The sequence below is a fragment of the Balaenoptera musculus genome, chromosome 16 (assembly GCF_009873245.2).
Source record: "Balaenoptera musculus isolate JJ_BM4_2016_0621 chromosome 16, mBalMus1.pri.v3, whole genome shotgun sequence".
In the NCBI taxonomy this organism is placed as follows: domain Eukaryota; kingdom Metazoa; phylum Chordata; class Mammalia; order Artiodactyla; family Balaenopteridae; genus Balaenoptera; species Balaenoptera musculus.
Window position 1 is genome coordinate 25,393,692 of NC_045800.1, and position 9,605 is coordinate 25,403,296.

The 9,605-nt window shown below is 45.1% G+C and overlaps 1 protein-coding gene across 4 annotated transcripts in view; it reads left to right on the plus strand.

The window, feature by feature from the left end:
- Positions 1–6,534, plus strand: part of STN1 (STN1 subunit of CST complex) — a 36,352-nt gene extending 29,818 nt beyond the window's left edge. For all 4 annotated transcript variants that reach the window (XM_036828710.1, XM_036828709.1, XM_036828707.1 and 1 more), the window contains one exon: positions 5,764–6,534. In XM_036828710.1, coding sequence (XP_036684605.1) covers positions 5,764–5,921 — 158 coding nt within the window. In that variant the 3' untranslated portion in view covers positions 5,922–6,534. The remainder of the gene's footprint in view (positions 1–5,763) is intronic.
- Positions 6,535–9,605: the final 3,071 nt, after the last annotated feature.

Here is a 9,605-nt window from a genome sequence, read left to right on the forward strand (position 1 = left end):
TTCAGTCAATTTTCAGATCTTAGTAGCAGCTACTCATCCCCCATCCCCAGCTACATGGCAGGAGGCTGTGCATGTGTTTCTGGAGCAGCTTGTACAGAGCTTGTGGGAGCTAGTGGGGGCATAAAGGACCCAGTCCTCCATGTATCAGGGATTTGTGCTCTGATCACCAATTGCTGCTTCTGATCACAAAGGTACAGGCAGAGAGGTGGGTGGCCATTGTTGTACCTCCTCCCATTGTTGTAAGCTCCTCACCCAACAGCTGAAATGACCTCCAGGGGATTTAAAAGACTGGCACTCTTTTTTTTTTTAAACCCCTTCATTTCTCTTTTTTACCCCTTTTGGAGCCAGAAAAGAAAGTCTAGAACATTCAAAAGCAACTGCATATATGGGGAAAATTAGAAAGCAACCACACATGCCCAGGGAAAGGCACAGGCTCAGAAATAGACCTGAGAAGACCTTAGGTTTCCATCTCAGGCTGCTCCTTGGCACAGAGACAGCCTACAACAACCAAAAAATAAATAAAAACAATAACAAAAAGCAGCAAACACCACAGAAGGTGAAGAATCTAATCTCCAGAGTTACCACATTATTAGATTCAAATGTCCAGTTTTCAACTAAAAACGAAAGACATTCAAAGAGACAGGAAACTATGGCCCATTGAAAGGAAAAAAAAACAACAGAAACTGTCCCTGAAAAAGACCTGACGGCAGATTTATTACCCAAAGACTTTGAAACAGTTGTCTTAAAGATGCTCAAGAAAATGATGGGTGAACAAAATAGAAAATATCAATAAAGAGATACAAAAACTAAAAAGAAACCAAAAAGAAATTCTGAAAAGTACAGTAACTGAAGTGAAAAGTTTACCAGTGATTCAAAGGCAGATTTGAGCAGGAAGAATCTGAAGAAAAGTGAACAGAACCTAAAGAACCTGTGGGACATCATCAAATGGACCGACATATGCATTGTGGGAGTCCCAGAAGAAGAGAGAAAGGGGCAGAGAGAATATTTGAAGAAATAATGGCTGAAAATGTCCCTAATAGGATGAAGGACATGAATATAAACATCCAAGAAGCTCAGTGAACTCCAATTAAGATGAACTCAAAGAGACCACACCAAGACACATTATAATCAGATTTTTGAGAGTCAAAAACAAAGAAAGAATCTTGAAAGCTACAAGAGAAAAACAACTTGTCACATCAGTAAGATGATCAGATTTCTTATCTGAAACTTTGGAGGCTGGAAGGCAGTAGGCTGATATATTCAAAATGCTAAAAGAAAAAAACCCTGTAAACCAAGAATCTTAGGAGCCTAATACATTTAAAAGAATTATTAGTCTGTGTTCTTGGGCACAGTGTATAAAGTTGTGGTTTTGTGATATCAACAACTGAAAGGGGTGGGGACAGAGCTGCAAAGGAGAAGGAACAGAGGTTTTATATATTATTGAAGTTAAACTAGAATAAATTCAAATTAGAGCGTTATAACTATAGGATGCTAAATGTAATCCCTGTGGTAACCACAAAGAAAATAGTTCTAGAATATACACAAAAGGAAAATTTAAACATTTCACTATTAAAAAAATCAACTAAACATAAAAGAAGACAGTAATGCAGGAATTCAGGGACCAAAAGCTATAAGGCATATAGAAAACAAATAGCAAAATGACAGAGGTAAGTCCCTCTTATCAGTAATTAGGTTAAATGTAAATGGATTGAACTCTCCAATCAAAAGACAGAGATTGGCAGAATGGATTGAAAAAAAAAGACCCGAGAACTCCAACTATATGCCAACTACAAGAAACTCACTTTAGATCCAAAAGCACAGGAAGGTTGAAAGTGAAAGGACAGAAAAATATATCCCATGCAAATAGTAACCAAAAGAGAACAGGGGCAGTTATACTAATATCAGACAAAATAAACTTTAAATCAAAAATGTTGCAAGAGGGCTTCCTTGGTGGCGCAGTGGTTAAGAATCTGCCTGCCAATGCAGGGGACACGGGTTCGATCCCTGGTCCGGGAAGATCCCACATGCCGTGGAGCAACTAAGCCCGTGCGCCACAACTACTGAGCCTGCGCTCTAGAGCCCACAAGCCACAACTACTGGCCCGCAAGCCACAACCACTGAGCCCACGTGCCACAACTACTGAAGCCCACGCGGCTAGAGCCCATGCTCCGCAACAAGAGAAGCCATGACAATGAGAAGCTCGCACACCCCAACGAAGAGTAGCCCCCGCTCACGGCAACTAGAGAAAGCCCACGCACAGCAACGAAGACCCAACACAGCCAATAAATAAATTAATTAATTAAAAAGAAAAATGTTGCAGGAGACAAAGAAGGACATTATATATAATAAAAGGTTCAATACAGCCAGAAGACATAGTAATTTTAAACATTTTGTACCTAATGACAGACCGTCAAAATATATGAAGCAAAAACTGATGGAATTGAAAGAAGTAAATGGTTCTATGATAATAGTTGGAGACTTCAGTATCCCACTGTCAATAATGGATAAAACAACTAGACAGAAGATAAGGAAATAGAGGACTTAAATAGCACAATAAATCAGCTAGATCTAACAGATGCACACAGAAGACTACCTGACAACAGCATACATACAGCATACAACATGTACATGGACCTTTTCCAGGATAGACCACTAATTAAGTCTCATAGATTTTAAAAGGTAGATATCATACAAAGTATCTTCTCTGACCAGCATCTTCTGAAGTTAAAAGTCAATAACAGAAGTAAAACTGAAAGTTAACAAATTTGTGGGAATTAACACACTGTTTCACCAGTAGACTAAAGAAGAAATCATATGGGAAATTAGAAAATACTTAGAGATGAATGAAAACAAAAGCACAAAGTACCAAAACTTCTGGGACACAGAAGAGCTTTGTATGAAGGGGAACTTTATAGCTTAAGAACACTTACATAACTTTACAATTTAAGGAACTAGAAAAAGAAGAAGAAAGTAACTCAAAGCTAGCAGAAGGAAGGGAAATAATAAAGATTAGAGCACAAATAAATGAAACAGAGAATAGAAAAAACAATAGAGAAAATCATTGAAACCAGAAGTTGGTTCTTTGAAAAGATCCCTAAAATTGCCAACATTTAGCTAGGTAGACTAAGAAAAAAGAGAGAAAACTCCAGTTACTAAAATCAGAAATGAAATGAGGACATTAGTACTGATCCTACAGAAATAAAAAAGATTATAACAAAGTACTGTAAACAATTGTACGCCAACAAATTGGATAACCAGGTGAAGTGGAAATTCCTAGAAACACAAAACCTTCCAAGACTAATCCTGAGAAATAGAAAATCTGAATAGATACATAGTAAGGAGATTGAATCAATAATCAAAAATCTCCCAACAAAGAAAAGCCTTGGACCTGATGGCTTCACTGGTGAAGTCCAAACTTTTAAAGAACTAACATCAGTCCTTCTCCCCACGTGAATGGAAGGTCACTTTGTGAACAGCCTTACCAGACAGCCCTCGGACGGCAGAATGGCCTTTGTGAAGAAGTAGTTTAAGGCCTTTAGGGCAGTCAGCATTGCTGACCACATACGCCTGTAAGTCACCTTGAGCCCTGAGCCTGAGCACCCAGGTCTTAAAAGAACTAAGTTCACAAGCCGAGCAGTGCTGAAATTCCCAGTGCTTCCTCTCTGCCGTGTGCAAGCCCAGTTTGGTTGGAGTCCTTCACCCTCCATCGCCAACCGTTCCTCTCGGGAAGAGTCAAAGCTTCTTTAGAGCAGGGACAAGGTTATGTGCATCTTCTTAGGTTATGGGTATGACGATAGAATCATAGTAATTATCCATGGAAGAAGCCCCCACCATGGGTCTCCTTTCACCCACACAACCACGAGTGAAGTGGGTGCTTTTCTTCCCATTTAACAGATGAGGACGCGGACTGAGAGACCTGGACCACTTTGCCCCAGTCATAGAGCCAGCATTTTTTTTTTTTTATAAGAAAGCTTCCATCTTTTTTTTTTTTTAATTATTTATTTTTGGTTGTGTTGGGTCTTCGCTTCTGTGCGAGGGCTTTCTCTAGTTGCGGCAAGCGGGGGCCACTCTTCATCGCGGTGCGCGGGCCTCTCACCATCGCGGCCTCTCTTATTGCGGAGCACAGGCTCCAGACGCGCAGGCTCAGTAATTGTGGCTCACGGGCCCAGTTGCTCCGTGGCATGTGGGATCCTCCCAGACCAGGGCTCGAACCCGTGTCCCCTGCATTGGCAGGCAGATTCTCAACCACTGCACCACCAGGGAAGCCCGAGCCAGCATTTTTATTCGGGTCCTTTGGACTCCAGAGTCAGCTCTCTGTCTGCACTCTGTACTTGCTCCTCCTTGCTCAGCGCTGCACATGTAGTAGGTGTTCAGGAAATCTTGATCGAATGAATGTTGAAGAAATAGCCTGGAAATGTGGAGACCAGGGGAGGTGGCGAGGTTCCCAACAGTAACCCAGTCGGGAGGAATAATGAGTTGACTAGCCACTAGAGGTCAGAATTTGCAAGTCTTTGTTAGCCCAGGACCACTGCCTGTGAGCATCCCTGACCCTTAGCGCTGGGAAGGACCTCAGAGGTGCCCCCCAGCCCCACTCCCCATGGGTCAGAAAACTGAGGCTTAAAGATGCAGTGACTTGCCCAAAGCCACAAAGGTGCACAGAATCCCAACCATGCTTTGCCCATCACCACAACCCCTCTTTGAGGACTTTCCTGGAGCCTAAATCATTTTATCATCTGAAAACAACATTCAGTGACTGTGCAGAGCACTAGTGGGCCAGATGCTGGGGATACGGCGGTGAGAGGCCTGGCCCTGTCAATGGGGCTTTGGTGGAAACTGAGGAGGGTTTGTTTCCAGGAATGAGGTTTGTCTTTGACTCGACGTTACAAATAAATTTCACATCATCACCTAGTAAATTATGTAATTTTATCTTAAATTTTATTTCAACTATACATATACATATATAGTTGAATATAAAGTTTCTCAATATTTATCGTACCTAAAATGCAATACATTCTGTAATCTCATACCCTAGTCTGTTTGGTAAGAAAAGAATGCTAACCACAACCCACTAAATTGATTTCGTGATCCTCTAACGGTCCTAACTTCAGTGTGAATACCACTACTCCAAATCATTGATTTCAACTAGGAGAGCGGTCACTCGTCCTGAACTGCTACGAATGGCCTCATTTGTTTTGGACGGAGGGTGAGAGGTTCCTAGAATACAGCCGTCACAGGCAGACGTTTTGGAAGCCTAGGGAGAGAGGGGTGAGAACAGGCCAAAGGTCACCACTGCAGCCCCGCCGACCAGGGTTTACAGAAGGGATCTGGAGGCTGCTGCACGGCGGCTCCGCTGTCAGCCACAAGGGGGCTCCCGCCTGGGAAGCTGGAGGCTGAGAACTGAGTGCGCGCGCCGGTACACGTAACTTCATCAGAGAAAAAAGCCCGTCCGGCACCACGTCCCCACTGGGTTATGAGTATAAAATTACTGATTGGGAATCCTGGAAAGTTGAAGGCCTGCATCCCCGAGCAGTGGTCCATGGCACAGACCTGAGAACCAGTGTTTTGGTTCGTTCTCACTGATAAGCTAGGCCAGTGCGTCTCCTGCTTGAATGTGCATAAGAATCATCTGGGGCTCTTATTAAGCTGCAGGTTCTGATCCAGGAGATATGAAGAAGGACTTCCATTTAGAGGAGAGGACAGGAGAGAGAGAGAGGAGGGTCTGAGAGGTGTGTCCAAGCTTAGCCAACTCCCTTTTTCCTGCAGACGTGGAGAAGGGCTGCCACTTCCTGCACATCCTGGCCTGTGCTCACCTGAGCCTCAGCCCAGGCCTGAGTGAAACTGTGCTGCGGCAGGTGCTGGAGCTCTTGGAGGACCAGAGTGACATCGTCAGCACCACAGAGAACTACTACACTGCGTTCTGAGGAGAGGCCGGCAGGCAGCACGAGTGGAGCGGGGTAGGAGGAGAAAACAGGTGGCGTTCACTCCCGGGCTCTGATCTTAACATCGTGCTGAGGCTTATAGGTCTGGTGACAATTATCTCATAATAAACTATGAAATATGGTAATTTGAAGAATGGAATTTGGCATGAATTCTGGAGGCTGCCTTCTGCCTGCTGTATCCTGGGATAAAAGACTTATCTCAGCCATGACATACAAGAAAACCCTCCTCATTGGCCTCCTGGCTGGACCAAGCATCACTCACAGAGCAGAAGAGGAAGAAACAGTGTTGACAGCTGAACTGGTTGGAGGCTCTGTTGCGGTAAAGGGGCATCCCGTGGAAAAGGCGCTTGTACTGCGGAAGCTGAAGAGCATACAGATCACCAGTTCAGACACTTTTTAAAACTTCAGACTATCAGGTACTTTCTTGGTGTATCTTGATGGTTAAGAACCTGGTGTAGAGGACTAGTTCTCCCTGGATGAGTGTCGCTGACCTACAGTTTCTGTGGGTCAAACACTAGTGATGGGTCCGGAGTCTTGGGTTGAATTCTGTCTACAGACCAACGCCTCGATGGGAATAAACAGGATCCAAGGCATGGCTCTGTATTTGTCGTTTTCCTTATTTCCCTTCTGAATCAAAAGGTGTTTCAGTACATTTCCCTGTGCTTGAGGACACTGTGACTAAATCCATTGTCCCTTAATACCCTGAAGTTCTTGGCAGAGGCTGCTGACCAATTACTTGGCAGTGGTAGATGTTATTGTCAAGGTTACCATTGAACGTGCAGGACGTCCTGACACCATCCAAACACTCGGTATTTGCCCAGACAGGTGATGGGTCATGCTTTTGCTCGGAATGACAAGGTAAAGGGAAAAAATCTGAGGTATGTAATAGGCTTGTTCTTACAGGACGATGACAAATCCAGCCAGCGCAAAGAAAGTTCGGAGAAAGATTTGGCATTAATTACAGTCATTTCACAAAAGGCACATCTGCCTTTGGCTGCTGCATTTGCACTTGATGTAGTAAGCTTTTAGTGGCTCTGCTGGAGAGCCTGCAGGCCTGGCACGTTGTTCTGCTCTGTGTGGAAATGGAGTGGCTTTGCACTTAGAGATTGGCTGTAGCTCCATATGTCAGACCAAAAGCTAGTACCGACAGATTGCTTCCTGTCTTGGACTTTTCTGACTTGACCTAAACCTCTGTGCCTGGTTGCTAACAGCGATTACCCAGAAAGCTGCCCCGTGTTGAGAAGGGTCCCTGTAGAACAGAGTTTACCTGGAATGACATCCCAGTAGTTCTTCCGTAAGGTCGGCAGCTGATCCATGTTGAACACATCTCAGGTGACTGGAGCTGCCGGGAAGGAGTCTTGCATCAGAACATAAAAAGGGCACATCCTTGCCCACAGCCACCCCACTTCTAGGGTTCATCCTGAGGAGACGATCACATAGGTGGGAGAGGATGAATGCACATGATGCCCATTGCTGTGTAATTTAAAATTCTGTAATTGGGAAAAATATTTATCTATGGAGGAAAATTAATTTTGGTAATGTACACTATGAAATACTATGCAGCCATGAATTTGAGGGAGCAGACAGATATTTTCACCATGGAGCAGTATTCCCAGTAGATTTAGTGGGAAGAAAATTGAGTTTTAGTGGGAAGAAAATTGAGATCTGTTTATATTATACCACTGATCTGAAACTACCTGTGTGTGTATGTATATATCTAAACAGAGTGTGTTTCTGCATATCCACCTGTATAAATGTAGTGTGTCTACACGTACGTACAGTTGACCGCTCCACTCCTAGGGTTTGGTCCCAGGCCTCTTTTCTGTTTAGCTTGCTCCCACGGGGATCTCAGCCAGTCTCAGACCATCTGTACGCTGACGAACTCCCCAGCTTACATCCAGTTCGGACCTCTTCGAACTTCTGACCTACACCCAGCCTTCTGCTGAAAGTTCCACTTAGGTGCCCAACAGACATGACAAACATAAGATGCCCAAAGCCAGGCCCCCAACCACCCCTGACCCCACATGTGCTGCTTCTGAAGTTTTCCCTGATTCAGGAAAAGGCAGCTCCATTTTTCAAGCTGCTCAGGCCAAACCCGTGGACTCCTTTCTCTCACGTCCCACATCCGACCTGCGGGCGATGGCGGCAGCATCTCCCTCCTCCACCGCCACCACCTGGAGTATTGTGGGGCCTCCTACTGCCCTCCCTGCTCCCCTGGCCCCTCTTCAGTTCACTGTCAGCACAGCTTGACTCAGACTCTGCCGTCCTCTGCTTCCGGCACCTGAGGCAGCACAGTGTCACCAGGGCTCTGCTCTGCAGGGCCTCCCCTCCTGCCATTTCCCCTTCACCTCTGCTCAGCTTCTCAGGCCCTGCTGTTCCTCACACACACCAGGGACATTCCTGACTCAGGGCCTTTGGACTTGCTGTTTCCTCTGCCTGGAATGTTCTTCACCTGGATAACCATGTGGTGGGCTTACCCCTCCCCTCCTTTGGGTCATTCCTTGAGTGTCACCTTTTCAGTGAGGCCTGCCCTGATCCCTCTTTTGCTGATTGCAGCCAACCCCTTCTCCCTCCTCCCCAGAACTCCACAGTACTTATTTTTCTCCACATTCCTTGTCACCGTGGAACACACTCTGTATGTTTCTTACTTACCCTGCTTATTATTCAATATTTATTCTCCCCAATAGAAAAAATACTCCATGAGGGCAGGACTTTTTCTCTGTTTTGTTTCCTGCTGTGCCCCAGCACCTAGAACAGTGCCTGGCACATCTTCCAAGCAATACCACTTCTATATGTGTGTCTGGCTGCCCTCCACCTGCTAATAGCTGCCTGTCTTTCCTGGGGGACTTTCTCCAATGTCTTGGAGGGCTGTTCAGGCTGGAAGTACTCAGAATTAACACCCACCAGGGGCAGCCTCAGCCAGTAGGACCTGGGGTATAAATACTTCTGCTCCCTCACCCTTCCATTGAGATATCTCTGAGGCTCGTGTTCTAGAGCACTTTCCAGAGTTTCTCTGTGGGATTAAGCTCCATCCACCCACAGCAGCAGCTAACTTGATAATCACCCTTAATTGGCTACCTTACCCTCCTGTCTTACTTTCCCACTCTCCATTACCTTTTGCTGCACCTTGCAAATGAATTGCTTCCTTTCTGATCCTTGTCTCAGGGTCAGCTTCTGGATGAACACAACACTATGTTCACAAATATATTTGATAAATTCTTATGAATAGTGGCTTCCCTGGTGGCGCAATGGTTGAGAATCTGCCTGCCAATGCAGGGGACACGGGTTCGAGCCCTGGTCTGGGAAGATCCCACATGCCGCGGAGCAACTAGGCCTGTGAGCCACAACTACTGAGCCTGCGCGTCTGGAGCCTGTGCTCCGCCACAAGAGAGGCCGCCGTGATAGTGAGAGGCCCGCGCACCGTGATGAAGAGTGGCCCCCGCTCGCCGCAACTAGAGAAAGCCCTTGCACAGAAACGAAGACCCAACACAGCCAAAAATAAATAAATAAATAAATAAATTAATTAATTAAAAAAAATTCTTATGAATAATTATGCACATCAAACAGAGATGACCAGAAATGCTCACCAAAGTGACACACTTGTTACCCATGGAAGGTGAGATGTCAGATGCTTTTTAAGCTGCATATCTATACGTTGATAGTTTT